We start from the raw sequence: 16945 nt of genomic DNA on the forward strand, positions 1-16945 counted from the left end.
TGGCATCATAAGTGGGATTTGTTTTGGTGAATTATAGCTTTGGTAAGTTATCTGAGCAAAGGCTTTAGGCTCTTTTCAGCACTGGTGGAGAAGGACAGGCATGTCCTTCCTTCCCTTCTAAAATAGGTGGGATGAAGTTCCTGTCACTGTTTATTGTAGAGGTTACCTAGACAGCTGGCCGAGACAAGACTAAGATCTAGATGGCAGAAGTTAAGCAAGGTGAATCTTGTCTCATGGTCAGTATAATTTACCATGGTCACTGCTTTCATTCTTTATGATTAGGTCTGGCTGGGAATCTTTGAACAAAATAAATTCCTCATTTTGGAGGAATGCCATTTCCACCAGGCGGCATCTTTCGTGGAAGTGTCCCCATTGAGAAACCTGCTTGGTTTCCAGCTGCTGAGGGGAGCAGGCTTCCAGTGCTTGTGGCCTCGGTACCAACAGACCTTACAGACTGCCTTGCAGGTGTGACTTTGAGGCCACACGGGCCTTGGCAGGACTCCTGGAGCATGTCCAGTGTAGGGTGCGTGGCCTGTCCTTTTGCTGAAGGAGGATTCATCCCACATCACAGCACCTACCAGGGATGTGTCATTCTAAAATGCATATGATAGGCATTAAGGTGTCTTCTTTCGAGCAATAGTGGACAAACACAATTGCTGTCTCTCCTGTATTTTTTGGAATATAAGAGGGAAAGGAAACTTTTGCTGTGCTTTGGCACCCTATAACTCTGTGAGCCAAATGTGAGTCATTAGAGAGATCCAAGTCAGGAACTGTGAATAATGATATCTCAGCCTTTCTAGCTGAGGGGCCAGTTGTTTGTGTGTTTTTGCTCTCTTCAGTAAGGAAAAAGGTGTTTGGAGTTCTATACCCCAACCTTTCTATTCTTATGTACAGCTTTTTAGTTTTGGGATTTTTAACAGAGGCTGGAAGCTTGATAAAGTGAAGAATGTTGACTAACATTTATTTATATTACCATTTTAAAATGCTATTCATCTGTTTTAAAGGTGGAGGAGATTTTGTATAGAAAGTGACAGCATTTAACAACCTAGATATTCTAAATTTTTTTTTTATTAACTTCTTGTTTAACATTTGATTAAAATATTGTTGTTGTCTAGTGGATTTTTCACAGAGAAAAACAAAAGCTGGTGAATGAACTGGTGAAAATGTGATACTATTTCCTGTACCAACCCTCTGAAAGTGCTTCCCTCCAACACCAGCCTCTGTTTCCAGCTTGCCAGTTGGAAGGAGAGCCCTAAAACATAAGTATTGCTGCTACAGCTGAAAGCCTGTTAGATCAGGTCCTTAGACCTCTGACCCTTAGATTTGTAACCCTTCTCTAGCTTCGTGTTTTATCCTGCGAAAGGATGAATTTAGCACTCTGGGAGAAGTTCCCCGCAACCTGTGTGCTCACTAGCTTGTTGCCCTTGATACAGAGTTGACTTTTGGAAGAGATTGCAAGTGGTAAATATCACATATCCATTGAAAACGTCGTTCCTGCTTCTGTATTGCAGTTAAACCTTACACTAACCTAACTATCCCTCCTTCTCATACGCTGTTGCCTAGGAAAATTTCCAGATGTATTTGGTTTTTTATAGAACATAAATTTAATAAAGTAAAGAATGTGAGATTTACCAAGTTTATTTTTAGAGAAGAAAAAAGTTGAGTGTTCCTGATTGAAAAGAAAGAAAAACATGAGTCACAGCCTGGGAACTGGGCACATCATCTTCACATTGCATTATTTTTCTTTTTTAAATTCTCTTTTTTCCTTGTGTAAGTTAAGCCATATCCATGTCTATAGGTACCTTGAATATGCTAGGCCCAGTAGACTGCACAGGATAAAGAGAAGACAAAATGACGCATGTTAGCTGGATGTTTGTTTCATTGTCTTGGATGTCATCTGCCAAGAGATTGCATTTAATCAGTTGCTGTATTTACTTTCTTTTATAAAATTTATACGTAATGTTTGTGTTTAGTATTAACAGATAATTTAACAAAGATTTTTGAGCTGTATATTTTATTGATATTCTTTCAGATTCCAAAATTTTAAATTTGTACCAATTCCTACTGCACCTGTAAGATCTCAGTTGAACTTTACTCTTAAAATCATGGAGTTGGTCACCAATTCTGATAAATCCATACTATTGAATCATCCCAGCAGAATCCTAATCCATATCTTGATCTTGCTCTTTAAGACTATTTGGGAGCCCAGAAAACTGTAGGTCATTCTCATCCTGGGTTATTCATTGTTGGGCTTCTCTCCCCAGGTCTGAACAACCCTCCGCTGAGCTGGGCTGTATGGACATGAGTGTCTTGCCAACGACTCCCGTTTCTGAAATGATTGCATCTTCATTTCTATTCACTACAGCTCACTTAAATATGTCCTTTGTGTTTGGTATTCTCATGTTCTTATCCTTGCAGGCTCCCTCTGCCCTATACTTCACTCCCACATTCTTGCAGTTGAGTTTGATTCTCCACACAGCAAAACACCTTTTTACTCTGCCACTCTGGGTCTTGCATGGATGTAAGCATCTTATCCAAATAACATGCAAATAGAGAAGTCAGCTTCTTTTACATGTGCCGCTAAGATAAAAGACATCTTATTTCCTCATCTATTAAGAGAGTAGAAATGGAGACTGCTTTCCTGCCATACTGGAGATATATTGTTAAAGAAGGTGAAAGAAAACATTTTGTTTGGTAGTCTAAGTCTGGACTTGATAAAATACAGAAAAATGCACTGCATGAGGAGTTAGTAGCAGAGGAAATTGTTGTTCTAAGAGAGTCTACCTCTTTATAAAAATATCACTGTTAATCTTCCTATGATCACTGTCCGGGGATCTGTTCTTTCTCTCAGTCTCTGTTTTGCTCACGTTTCCTTTCCTATTTCCATCACAGATTCTTTTTATCCTGGTAGACAGCAATTTGAAGAGCAATGAACAAACAGTGTCATTCTTCAAACTGAAGAAGTCCCAGCTGCCAGCTCTGGCTATATTCAACACACCAGATGAGAAGCAGGATGTGTTGACTCTGGATGAAGTCTCTGTTGAGCGTGTACAGGACTTCTGTAATCGTTTCTTACAAAGAATGCAGAAGGTAAAGGGAGTCTCCTGTACAGTCTACAGGAAGCTGGGATCTTGTAGGATGATGCTGTTGCTCACAAGGCTCTTGAAAGAAACGACTTCAGTTCCTTGAACAACCCCCCACTCCTGCCACCTCCTCTTTTATTTTCATGTGCACCTGAATATCAGAAAAGCATTAGATCTAGAGCAGAGCAGAGATCTTTGCAAAGCCTGTTTCTTCATTGACCTCTACCTTCTAGTCTATAGCAAGAAGACTTCACTGGCCTCTGCAACTGTATGAAGGTCTCAGCAAAGCGTCTGTGTTCTGGAAACAGCAGCTGGGGAGACAGAGTGAAGGGTGCTTTTGGACACTGAGAATGGGGGTGGTGGCTGGCGGCCCTTAGGATAGGATCAGAGAGACAGTGGCATGGATAGGCAGGAAATCTATCAAGAAGGCCACAGAACAGAGTATACAGACTAATATACAGTCAGGACTCTACCAGAGGTCTCTGCTGGGAGAAGGACAATTTAACCTCCCTGTTCATTCAGTGTTAAGAGTACTCTCTTTGTCAAAGCTCATCTTCCTATAGCACAGAGGCTTTGTGTGTCAGGAGCCTGTGTTGTGCAATTGAAATGGGATTGGCAGAGCAGTGGCACAGACAGCAGAGGGAGGCATTTAAGTTGGTTTGTTTCCTTTTATCACTATGCTAAGAAACCGAGCAACATCAAAACTGATTTCATGCCTCTAATGTGTTTTAGAAAGAAGATGAACCTGAAGAGAAGACCCTCAATGAGGAGCTCTGATTCTTTGTCAGACGACAGGATGACTCTGCCCAGAGTCATCTGTTTCTGGTGTATGAAGAGTTCACTGAGCCCCGCAGCTCAGGAATTCCTGGGATAGTAAGATTAAGGGGCCAAGTCAGTCACCGATTCCCATCTCCATGCTTTGTATGTATATGCTGTCTGTCCTCTCTAGGAATCTCTTCTCCCTTCTCATTTGCTGGCTCTCTTTTTTCAGTACTCCAGGAGCTCTGGTATTGCCCTACACTGTGTCCTTCCATGCTGCCTCTGTTGGAGCAAAGGGTGATATAGCAAAATGGCAATATTAGAGGTAAAGCTTGTAGTTCCCAGAGATCTGTTTCCTTCATTCTCTTTGCTTTTGGTGCCATGCTGGGATCCACTGTCAGCCTCTCCTGACACTATGAACAGATTGGTTGCTTGACGTCACATGAACTTTTCCATTTATTTTACTAAATAAAGCAGAAAGTGAATAGCCTGAATTTTTATGCAAATATGTGATTTCCCACTACTCATGTCTTTCACTTAAGGACAAAGCGTGTATATTTCTGAGTAAGCAAGCTCAAAAATCTCCTTTCTCTGAATTTAACCAGGCTTGCAATGCCTAACCAGTCAGATTGGTTGCTAAGGATCATTCCCCTTGGAACTGGACCCATCATCAAGACATATTTCCACCAGGTTGAGAGATTTCTATGAAGGTTTGGGGTCACAATAGCACTGGGTACAGCAGGTCTGAGCTGGTGCAGCAAAAACAAATGAGCCTAAGATGCAGATTGAGGCTAAGAGGAATGGGAGCTGTGGCAGAAGGGCAGTAGAAAGTTGCATTGCGAGATAGCGGATATCTCCACATTGCATTAGAGGAAAAGGCTAATGTCTGTGTATTGACCTCAGACATCCCTCAGAGGTCCCAGTGCTGGCATATGGGGGAGGGAGACTTTGCAGGCAAGGTGTATGAGCCATCCCCGTTCTGCTGTACTACATGCATGCAATAGGCTTGCCTCATACTTGGCTCAGCATCCTTTGGCATGAAGTATGGATGCTTCTGTCAAACAGTGACTTCATTGCCTCTCAGGGCTTGAGAGACTTGGCTTGGGAGAGGGAGCCTATGAGGTGCAGAGCTGAGAGACCTCAGCCCTTTCTCAGAGATTAGCCCAAGGTGAAGAACTGGAAGTAAAAAGAAGTTGTTCTTGCGAATGAGGCAAACGCAGATCCCCACCACGGAGGGAGAAGTCAGGAACTGGAAGGGATGCAAAGTAACTGCCAGCCACCATGATGAGGGCCACGGCAGGGGGGTTCTCAGTACAATAGAGAGGCAGGTACCAACCCTGCATTAGCTCTTGCCTTTTCCATGTGGATCAAGCTGATGTCTTTCCTCTCTCTAACGCTCTGTCTGCCATGCAGCTGGACTTACCTCCTTTAGTGCTCTACCCTTCCTTCTCCTCTGCTTACCTAAAGCAAGCCCAATGCTGTAACAGTCGGTATGGGGCATCGAAATTGCTGCACATTTCCAAGGAAGAGTGGTATGACCAAAACAGTATTCAGGATTGTGCCTTGTGTTGGCAAGGCTGGGAAACTGTCTCTGTGCACAGGGACCTCTCCCCTAAGAGGCAGGGTGGTAGGCAATAGAGGGTCTCAGAAGCTCCATGGTCAATGCAATAGCCAAGAATTGTTTCCTAAATGAGGAGTTCAGAAAAGAGCAGGAAAAGAGAGAGAGGAAAGAGAGGCAGTTCTCCCCTTGTCACAGCTGAGTGCTCCCTAACTTCTGGTTTGTATATGGCCTTATGAGAACCTGTAGTATTGCTTCTGGATGCAGCTAGATAATAACACTGAAGATGTCAAGGGAGAGGTGGGTTTGGGGCATTACATGCTGCATGTTTCTTTCTTGAGGCTGGTAAAAGTGGAGGCACCTGCCCTTAGCCCATAAAACTGTTGTACTCAGGTGTCCTGTCTTCTGAGCAGCCGTTTCACAGTGACATTCTGCCACTAGCATGTAGTCCCAGAAGTGGAGATATTGCCATCATCAGCTGGAGCCTACAAAGCCATATGGTTTGGCCCATGGGTGCAGTGTTCACATAACAGCTGGAGTGAGCTACCACTGCAGATCTCTTAAGTGTCTTTTTCTCTGAAGCATGAGACTGTTCAGAGTGGGTCGCATACCTGCCACTGTGTTTGGTGCATTGGATTTACATGCTAGTCCTGGAGCTGCAAGTGAAGACTGCTTCTTGGTGGCACTCCTTGGCATGGGGGACCTTTCCTGCTAGCATCACGTGGCTGCGCGGCAGCGTCTCTCCTGCTTGGTGAGCTCACCCAGGAGATGGTGGTGGTGGGCAGAGCAACGCATGCCCTCACCATTGGTAGGGCCAGGGAAGAGAACTGTCTGCACCAGATGACCTTGTGGATGAGCGTGTGTCTAGTGGCAGTATATATGCCTGAATCCTGCTGGATACTCTTGTGGCTTTTGTGCATTGAAGAAGGGCTGTAGAAGTACAGGAAAGATGCTGGGAGCGGGAGGCTGAGCCCCAATGAGGGAGGAAGGGTCTAAGGTATCAGAGTGTCTCACTGCTTTTGGCTGCTGGCTCAGCCCCTGGGTGTGGGCAGAGGTTGCAGTGCTGGACTGGAAGAGCGGGAATGAAGCCTCGTCTTTGGTGTTGGAGTTCCATGTGCAATGCACGAGGCTTGCCAGGCCTGTGTGTGCCCTGTGCGAGGGGCATGGTGGTGGGAGGATCAGTTGTCTCTGACCCTATGCCTGTGTGAAGGTGTGAGCACAGGGCTCAGCCCCTCATCCCAGACTCTGTCACACACTACAGCTTTGAGGATCAGAGATGGCTTGCCTCACACTTGACACAGAACCCCAGCAGAGCAAACTCACACCTGCTTTCCAACATCCCCATGTCAGCAGTGTGTAATGGTTTTGAACTCCTGGTTTTATACCAGTCCTGGAACATGCAGGGCTGTATCTCCTAGCAAGAGCCCCACTTGCTTTCCCTCAGTGGGAAAATTGCTGCTTTTTATGGCTATAGCTCATTCCTCCCTAGGAAGGGTTGTACTGCTTTCTCTGCAGTAAGGTAAAGTGGGAAGACCTGTGAGGAGCCTTGGCGTCGTAGACGTTTCCAGTGTCACACACCTCTGTGGTCCAGACAAAACAGTGTGGGGGGAACTGGCCTGCTGCATGGGTGTCTGAGGTTTGTGCCTTGGCCCTGTGCGGACACAACAGCTGCAGGAATTGGGCACAGCGACGTGACTCTTCCTCAGTGCTGGAGGGAAACAAAACAGGACATGAATGAAGCTCTGGTTCTGCAAACAAGCCTGGGAGCAAAAGCAATGTTCCCCAGTGGCTGTGTTCGCTGTGTACACAGCTAATTATAGGGACAGCTTTTCAGGAGCTTCATTATGTACACTGGGGAGTTTAATTCCCTCTGCACCTTCTAGAACTCTGCACCTAACCAACAACCTTGGGAGCCGCAATGCAGCCACAGGAAAAGCCTCCTCCTCCTCCAGCTGCTCTGCAGTTCTCTCCAGGGCTTGCACAGCATGGCCAGCCCCAGAGTGCTGCACTGAGGATGCCCTGGGCACAGGCAGCGCTGGCTGTGGAACCAGGGAACCAGGGGATCTGCCTTAATTAATCCCTGTGCTCAAAGGCTTCTGCAATGCAGCTTTGGTGGGCTTAGTCACTGCGATGGAGCATCCGAGGTAGGAATCACAGGCAGAATCTCATGGAGAGGCGATCTTGTCCATTGCTTTAGTTTGGGTTTTGTCCCCCGTTGTGTTATCTCTGACTTGAATTTGTGATGTATTTGGCCCAAACATTTGGAGCTGGCCAGGGAGGCTGGACTTGTTTTTGAGGGGAGGAGGTGCTGGATGCGAGCTGGCAGAAGGCAGGATGAGGGGGTTCCCTTTCCTCTCAGTACTGTGGAGATAGATACTGTGGTGTGAGAGCCCCTGCTCTGCAGCAGTGCCTGAACTCAAGGGACATTCAAAATAGCTAAGATAGCAGCTGAGCCTGCCTGACAGCAAAGCGAGGCTGCAGAGGCGTGCGAGAGCTGCTGTCCTTTACCCCAGGGAACAGGGAATTGGGTTGCACTGTGGAAGATGCATTCATCCTTGGAGAGAAAGGATTTGAACGCCTCCAGAAGCAGAATATTACAAAGACCTGGAGGTTCAACAAGGGGACTAACATTTTTGTGTTCCCCCCTCAACCGCTATGTGTGGCATAAAATAAGTAAATGTTCCTCAGAGGTGAGGGCTGGGGCCCAGGAGTGCTCCCCGCATACCCTACTGGGGCAGAAACCAACTGCCAGGTCCTAATGGCACCATTCAGCTCTCTTGGGCACTTCTCTTTGGTACTTGCAAGTGCCCTGGGGATGCAGAGTTTTATGTTACAGCAGCATTTCCTACTGGTTGGCAGGGTGTTTCCTCATGCAGTGTTCAGCTTTCATCAGCACCTCTTCTGGGTACACACATCCCTCAGGAGTCTGACTGTGGGATAGGAATGCCACCGGGCAGCAAGAGACCCGAGGGATGAGTTGGTGCTGAGAGTTGCTGCTCTTCTGTCCTGAGGTCTACAGGGCAAGGCTCAGCTCTCTGCTGCTTTTATTCCCTCTTTTCTAGCAGCTGATGCAGTGCCACTTTTGTGTAAATTATACTGAATATCAGATTGGGCAAGGCTGTTTGGGGAAGGGGGAGTTCAACATGGTATGTGTGGTGTATGAACTGTTGCGGTTGCCATCTCTGCTCACTTCTGTCCTTGAGCACAGAATTTGTTTCTTCGCTTTTGTGTAGTGTGGACCCAAACCAAAGTCTGAATGCAAGGATGGAATGGATGCAAGGGAATTAGACCTCAGAACTAGCCCTTATCTGCTGCAGGTTGAACCGAGACTTTCAGTACGGACATCTCTGTGCCTCAGCTTTGTTGCTTCAGTCCCCTGCACACAGAGCGCTGGGTCTGGCCAAGCCACAGGGAGTCTGCCCAGCAGGAGAAGGACCAGAACGGCATTCGCACTGGAGAAGAGGAGCCGGCCCCTGGCCTCTGCATGTGAGTCTGTCTGGTCAGGATTGTTCCTGCTCGCAGGGGTACCTGGGAGATGCTGAGAGGCCTCTGGCTGCCAGCACGAAGGGAAGAGAACGCCTCCCAGGGCTTGAAGCCCTGGTGCCTTATGTGTGCAGAGGAGCAGGACAGCCACCAGTGCAGCGAGGCTGCCTGGCTTGTTCTCCGGCTGAAGTCCTGACTGAACCTCCTGCCTTTCTTCTAGGGACTATGCTAGGCACCAGGGCCCTGCCAACTTTGAATAAAAATTTAAAAATTCTCTCTGGTATATACCAGAATAGCTGTCACAGGGTGAACTTTATGGTGCTCGGGTCAGATCCCATCCCACACACAGAAGTCCAGCACTGAGCTGCGCTGGAGTTCCCAGGAGGGGGAGGGCTAGTGAAGATTTAGCATAAGACATAGTAGGAACTGATGTCCTCCTTATAATAAAAGGACGAAGAGCACGGCTGTCTGACACCTCTGTTCATCTGGAAGGAAGAGGAATCAATAAATCTGGGCAGCAATAGTAGAAGCAAACCCTCTCTTGCAGGTAGACAGACTCAGGGCTGAGTGACTCTGCACCTCTGCACAGGATGGCTTCCCCTCAGTACCACTAACGGCAGCCCACAGGCTGGTGAAGGGGTGGGCAGTTGACACAGGAGGGGAAATATTGTCTGAAGGATGTGACCGGGGAAGTGGTTTGCAGGACCGTGAAAGAGAGGGGCAGGGAAGAGCCAGAGGCTGGTCTGGGAGGAGGAAAGGACTTGCCCAGGGGGTGATGTGGCCAGGGACAGGCAAGGGTCAGTGAGGGAAGGTTCTGGGTGGGTACCGCAGGGAACTGATAATGATGGAGAGGAGAACATAGTAGTGTTTTTTCTGGGGCTGTGAATCAAGTACCTCTTTGATCCATTTTGGCTCAGTTACTAAGGAAACTTCAGAGGAGTATTCTCAGTGGAAAAACCTGCAAAGCCACAAGATGCACACTGAAGAAGAAAGTACTTGTTCTCCCCTTTGAACTTCTCACTCCTCTGCTAATATACCTACAAATGCAGGCAGCCAGGCTAGTCCCGTGAGCTGCAAAGCAGCACATTTCTCCAGGTTAGAGGAAAGGCCCATAGATAACTGTCTCCCTGCCTGCCCCAGGCCTCCACATATGGCAGCCGTGCAGTTGCCTTCTGTATCACGGCTGCAACCAGCACTGTGTCCTCCTCCCCATGTGCTCACCAGGGCTCAAGCCTTTGAATCCCCTGTGCCTCACAGCAGCCCCTGGAGCCGCCCCCATCCTGTCCATGTGCAGGGTGAAAAGCCAGACCCATCCACTTTCCAGCCTAAACTCATGGGCTGTGTGTGCACTCCAGGTTTCTCCCTATCCCTGTGTTCTGGGTATTATATACCCTTCATGTCACCCACCTCCCTCTCTTCTTAGCCAGAGGTGACATTTCATCACCTTGTTTGGGGCTTTGTGCAAATCTATGCCACCCATGTCACCTAGTTTGTGTAATGCCTATATCACCAGCATTATTTCTTGCCTTTTATCTAGCAGCTGAGGTGTTGATAGTATTGCAATCTGTAACTTTCTTGGACAGGACTGAGAGAGCACATCATTACTTCCATAGGTACCAGAAGACATGGTTAGCATTGGTGCAGTCCACTTCTGGTTCCTTGATCTGTGTGGGCAACTGCAGAGAAATGCCAAGTTCCTGGGTCTGCTAATCAGCTATCAGGAGAGCAGGATGGGATCTTGCAGTTCACCTGTTTTTTCATTTGTTACTATTAATCACTGGAATCAATAGAAAAAACACCTCAAGAAAAACTGTTCATCTGTTTTCTTATCCACTGAATAATACAAGGCTGTATGCCCATGTCGTGGTTTAACCCCAGCCAGTAACAGCACCATGCAGCCACTCGCTTACTTCCCCCCACCCAGTGGGATGGGGGAGAGAATCAGGGGAAAAAAGTAAAACTCGTGGGTTGAGATAAAAGCAGCTTAATAGAACAGAGAGGAAGAAACTAATAGCGATAATAATAACAACAATAAAGTGACAATAATAATAAAAGCATTGGAATATACAAAACAAGTGATGCACAATGCAATTGCTCATCACTTGCCAACCGATGCCCAGTTAGTCCCTGAGCAGCGATCCACCCCCCCAGGCCAACTCCCCCCAGTTTATATACTGGGCATGACACCACATGGTATGGAATACCCCTTTGGCCACTTTGGGGCAGCTGTCCTGGCTGTGTCCCCTCCCAAATTCTTGTGCCCCTCCGGCCTTCTTGCTGGCTGGGCAGGAGAAGCTGAAAAATCCTTGACTTAGTCTAAACACTACTTAGCAACAACTGAAAACATCAGTGTGTTATCAACATTCTTCTCAGACTGAACCCAAAGCATAGCACTATGTCAGCTACTAGAAAGTAAATTAACTCTACCACAGCTGAAACCAGGACAGCCCAAAAGATTGTGTTTTAGAATACAACTGGTATTTAACTGGTATTTATTTTACAACTGGTACTGTAGTACTTTCAGTATAAATCTGATGTACTCTGAGTATTCTTTGGCATTTTAGAATTCAATGTGGGTGTTGACCCTAGGCTATTTCATGACTTCCCATTGTAAACAAGACTTTATTTTCCTTGGCCAATTATTTCTGTTCTTTGTCTGAGAAACAGAAGAGACAGACAGTAACTTACCCCAGATTGTTGAGGAAGCCGGTGAGCAGACCTGGAGAGAAAACCCAGATCTCCTGCATCCAGATCTCTTGAGCCTTAGCCACGTGGCCATGCTTTCTCTTCATCCTCCATCTCCCTGTGAGTCCCAAGGGCTATTTTCTTAAGTCAAAATGGCAGTCTTTTGCCATGAATGAAAGGCGGCCTTGTTTGTTGTTCTAGTTTGGCACAGCTGAAGCTGAACAGGTCTGGATCACTGTTTTCTCTCCATTTCTGACTCCTTGCCAGTGAGAGCTTTCCTCCTGGAGCAACTGCCTTTTACTTGTGCGGGGCAATGGGGAATGTGCTCCCTTGCCACGTGGCTTTCCCAATGCAGTTGCAGTGCTCTCTCGGATCACTGGGCATCCTGGATTTCAGACCCCATCTTGTAGCAGTGTTTTCAGGCTTTCTCCCCTGTTGAGGTTCTGGCAGTAAAGAAAATACTTTGTTAAGAAGATATTAAGAAGATGCCTTTGCATATTAAAAAAATACCTATGGCAGGTGAGAGGAAAATGTGAATGAGCCCCTGCTTGGTTCATTTTAGTCTTGGCAAGACAGTGGCAGAAAGGAAGGGATTGTTCAAGTGAAAGGCTGTTTCTGATGCTGTAACTGAGGTGGCAATGCTTATATCAAAGGGGTCATCAGTCTTGTTTCCACAGATCCATTCTGTCATCCAGGAGGCTGGATGCTGCCACAGTTAATGGGTCTTCCAACTACTTCTGTCTTGCAGTTCCCTAGCATGGAAACAGCATGTCTTTGGTGTCTCTCCTGTGACCTGATAACTCACCGCCACTGCACAGAGATGCAAACCACTCTGGAAAGATGCAATCCACCCACAGAGAAGCAGGCAGGAGTAGGGTGACCTAAGAATTGTCCCACTAGGGTTGTCGTCAGTATCCCAAACCTGGGTCTCTTCTTTCTGCCTTTCTGTCTGTCCAGCAGCGTGGAGAGCTTCAAGGGTACAAACAACCCCACATGGCCCCTCTCAGACTCCAGGATAGGGCTGCACCCTCCTCCTCCCCTCTGGCTCCCTGTCTCTGTGTGAATGACAGGCCCTCTGACCCTTGCTGTGATTTTATTTTTTTTGCCCACACCATGCTCTGGAGGCAGCTCTGTCCCAAGCATAACCCTGCTGCTCCCAAGGGAAGGTGCCTGCCACATTGCACGTGCCCCAGGCACTCCCTTTTAAAAAGAACAAATATCCTCGCAAAGGGAGAACAGAGAGAACACACGAGGCACCCTCCACCAGAGTGGTGATGAAGCAAGACTTTAGCAACACAAGGGAATGGATTAGCTGCCTTGCCCTGGCGGCCCTGTTCATCTGAAGGTTTCTGTTTGGTCTCTGAGTCTGGCAACTGCTATTTCAGTGGAGTCCTTCTTGGCAGGTCTGGCTCTGTGACCTAGGACAATAAAACCTTTCTTTTAATAATAACGATAGCTGTATCCAGGATATTTAGAACTTGAGAAACTGCTTTACCAGCATTTCACATGATAGGACAGGATTATTTCTGTGGCTTTTCTTATGGAAATGAGGTGGTTTGTGTGTCTGCTTGTCCTGTCTCCCCTTCCGAATCCTCAGACACACCTGACAGGGCAGTGGTCTCTAAGGTATTATGGTGCTATTGGTTTTGTAAGACTACGTGTTGTGCAGAGGAAGCAAGTCCCAAGAGCTACATCATTAGCTTTGTTATGCCAGGGGTACTGTGATCCTGCTCATAACATGCCCTCATGTCCTTGCTGGGACCCTCAACTCCCCAAGATGAGCTTCTTGGGAGCTGCTCCTTGTTCCTTGCCCATTGCCTTGAATGGCACCGATGTTCTCCAACTCACCTCTGTGCTGTCTTCTTGAAAGCCCAGGCAGGAGTGTTTACTTTGATTTGGGCTGGGGTTAGCTGAACATCTGTCCTTGTGCTGGGAATCCATCAAGCATGCAAACCCAAAGCCCCTGAAGTGGTTGGCTTCTATTTCTAGCTGTGATGAGCAGCCAAAGGCTTGGCGCTGGTTTGTTTATGTTTAATGTATTAAACCGGTCTCTGCAAATTTCTCTGTGACAAACAGACGTGCCATGGGTGGGTGGCGTGTGTGGGAGGGGGCTCCGTTTCCAGACAAGCACCCTCCTCCTCTGCTTCTCCCGAGCCTCACCACCACTTAGCAAATTCCCGGGGAGGCCTCTTCCCCAAGGTCACTGACAAAAGCAGCAAAGGCTCCCACTAACAGCAAGGAGGGGGCTGAGAGGATTGGCAAGGTCATCTGTCCCAAAACACTCCCAAATGGGAAGTGGAGACAGCAGGGTATCAAGACCTCAGTTTGCTTCTGTATTGGGTTTGCATGGCAGTTTGTTTCTGGATTGGGTTTTGGTAGCAGGGGGGGCCACAGGGGTGGCTTCTGTGAGAAGCTGCTAGAAGCTTCCCCTACATCCAACAGAGCCAGTGCCAGCTGGCTCCAAGACGGACCCGCCACTGGCCAAGGCTGAGACCATCAGCAACGGTGGTAGTGCCTCTGGGATAACATAGTTAAGAAGGGGAAAAAGTTGCTGTGGAACAGAAACTGGAGCCAGAGGGATGAGTGAGAACATGTGAGAGAACCAACCTGTAGACACCTGTTGGGAAGTGACTTGCTGAAAAAGGACATGGGCCTGTGGAAAAGTTGTGCGAGCAGAGTTCTGTGTGAAAGAATGTCAGTTTGAGCAACAAGACTAGGCCTTGGCTGAAAATAGCTGGCTTTACTGATATTGGGAGAAAAACAACAGCTGGTCTCGCTGTTATCAGGAGAAAGACAGGGACGGTGTGACCTTGGCATAACTTCACAAGTAACTTTCGAAGAAGTTCTCGTGAGAAAGTTACTGAACACGCATAGCTGCCAACCACAAGTGGGTGTGTTTTAGTAATGAATAAACATTAGCAATGTACCAATCGTATTAGGACTAGTAGGCATAATTATCGCAAACTGTATAAATATGAGCTATCTGTGCAAATAAAGTTGAATCACTTCTATCACTCATATTGGGTCGACTTATGTGCATTCCTCCGCCGCTCCAACAGACCCCCAGGTCGGTGAAGAAGGAGGGGAGGAGGTTCTCCAGGTGCCGGAACAGAGATTCCCCTGCAGTCCATGAGGAAGAGCATGGTGAAGCAGGCTGTCCTGCCTCTCCTGGAGGGAAGGAGATAAAGAAAACAGGGACTGGAGTTGAGCTGGGAAGGAGGGAGGGGTGGGGGGGAAGGGGTTTTAAGATCTGGTTTTATTTCTCACTATCCTACTCTGAATTGATTGGTAATAAGTTAATTTTCCCCAAGTCGAGTCTGTTTTGCCCATGATGGTAATTGGTGAGTGATCTCCCCCTGTCCTTATTTTGACCCACAAGCCTTTCGTGATAATTTCTCTCCCCTGTCCAGCCAAGGAGGGGAGTGATAGAGCAGCTTTGGTGGGTACCTGGGGCATCCAGGCAGGGTCCACCCACCACAGCTTCCTTGTTGGTTATGCAGCTGCTATTGGCAACTGCTTTGCTCTGTCATTTGGGTTTGGTTGCGTGTGCTCCCCCTTCCCCTCTCCCCAGCAGCTGGAGCCCCTCTCCATGACTCTCCCCTGGCCGTGGCACCCTCCTGCAGGCTCTTCCCCAGGGCCAAGCAGGGCTTGGAGCGGGTGGGAGATGGCAGTGCCATATCTGTGGTGGAGGGGACGGACAGCCTGGAGAAGCAGATGGGGCTGGTGCCATAGTGTGTCCCACTGGCCAAGTGGGGCAAGAATGGAGAGGAGAGGCTTAGTGCCTGCAATAGTTGCTGGGGGTCAGCAAGAGAGTATCATTAGAGCGATAGTGCAGAGGAGGCCAGAGATATCAGATAATGCAGAAGAGCTCCAGGGGCTGAAAGAGAGGGTGAACTTGATGTCTGAGCCTTTGGGTTGCCTGTGTATCATCTGTCATCACCAAGCCCCAGGCTTGGGAACGACAGGCGATGATAAGGGGGTCCTTGGCTGAGGAAGGTGCTCCTGCCAGACAGGCCTCTTCTCCTGTGGAGGGGTGAGGACAGACACGTACCCAGAGGTCTCTCCCTTCTGGGGTTTGTACAGCACTTGGAGCTTACACCTAATGAGGTCTCTGGGGGACAGTAGTGAAAGGACTGTCCTGACTGCAGTCCTTACTGGAGTTAGATGTTCATTTCAGGTGTACACTCAAAATAGTCTCAAAACGGTCTCAAAATAGACAAGGGTCTTTCTGGGAGCTGGTGAGTATGTTTTATTTATTGGGTAGCATTGGTATTTTATTTATTAGGTTCTCCAGCAGGTTCACTGGTGAAATGACAGTCAAGACAGACACCTATGTCAGAGAGCTGAAATGACAGGCAGGTGGTTGGCCAAGTAACATGGGGGAAGGCTTCTTCTACAGATGTCTACAGGTGTTTGGTCAATAATATATGCACAGCAGAAATTCTCATACAATGTCTGCTTTAGGAAAATGTATTAAACAATGTCCTCATTAATCTTAAGCTTAGCCAGCCAGCAGAGTTATAAATGCTTGTGTACCCAATATGTGACTCATGCAGTATATTTTGCTGATAAATGTACAGCAACATTTTCCAGTGCAGGCATGGCTGTAGGTGGGAGACAGTGAGAAGAGAAATCCCAAATAATACAGCCCAGTTGGTGCCAGGAATTATTGTAAGCAGATCCTGTTAGTAGAACAGAGGGGAAAAAACATCAGTTAAAGCCCAGGAAGGACAAAAGTGTCTGTGTTGGCAAGAGTCTTTAAAGAAAGTTCCTGCTATGGAAAAAGCTGTATGCAACTTCTAGGACTGATATATGCTATAAGTCATAAGTGTGATTTTATGTGATTTTTGGCACCTGTATTGAGTCTTAAACCACCATCCTTTATCAGGTATGGAGAGAAAAAAGGGCAGATAGTTTCAGCACAGCAGACCCCAACCAACATTGACCAAGCCAAGTGAGGGAGGATGTTGAATCCAAGAATGTCACTTCATTGCCTACAGCACTGGTGCCTTGCTCTTTCTCTTGTGCATCTGTCCAGGGTTTCCTCCCGGTGTCTGGCTAAAAGGAGCATGAGCCAAAGTGGAAAGAGCTCTGAAAGAAGCTTCTTACCACACAGGCCAATGCCAAAGCTGCTGAATGATGTGAAATGGGTTTGGATGAAGGCTTTTCCATACTGAGGGCTTCATAAAAAGTCTTCATGTTACCTTTTGATACTTCATTTTGTAGTAAACACTTGCAATATTGCAGTAACAGAGGTGAATATGAGACACTATAGAAAGGGAGGTTACTTTATTTGAAGCCACACTGATTTCACTCACTCAGACTGAGACTGTCATAACCACATATTCACAAGCACCAAGATGCAGTTGTTCATACT

The 16945-nt window shown here is 47.3% G+C and overlaps 1 protein-coding gene across 1 annotated transcript in view; it reads left to right on the forward strand.

The window, feature by feature from the left end:
- Positions 1–16945, forward strand: part of ERP27 (endoplasmic reticulum protein 27) — a 42197-nt gene that overhangs the window by 14057 nt on the left and 11195 nt on the right. The window contains exons 6-7 of the mRNA XM_049792362.1: positions 2893–3090; positions 8718–8886. Of these exons, the coding sequence (XP_049648319.1) occupies positions 2893–3090; positions 8718–8886 (367 nt within the window). The remainder of the gene's footprint in view (positions 1–2892; positions 3091–8717; positions 8887–16945) is intronic.

This window comes from Accipiter gentilis, chromosome 34 (genome assembly GCF_929443795.1).
Source record: "Accipiter gentilis chromosome 34, bAccGen1.1, whole genome shotgun sequence".
Classification (NCBI taxonomy): Eukaryota; Metazoa; Chordata; class Aves; order Accipitriformes; family Accipitridae; genus Astur; species Astur gentilis.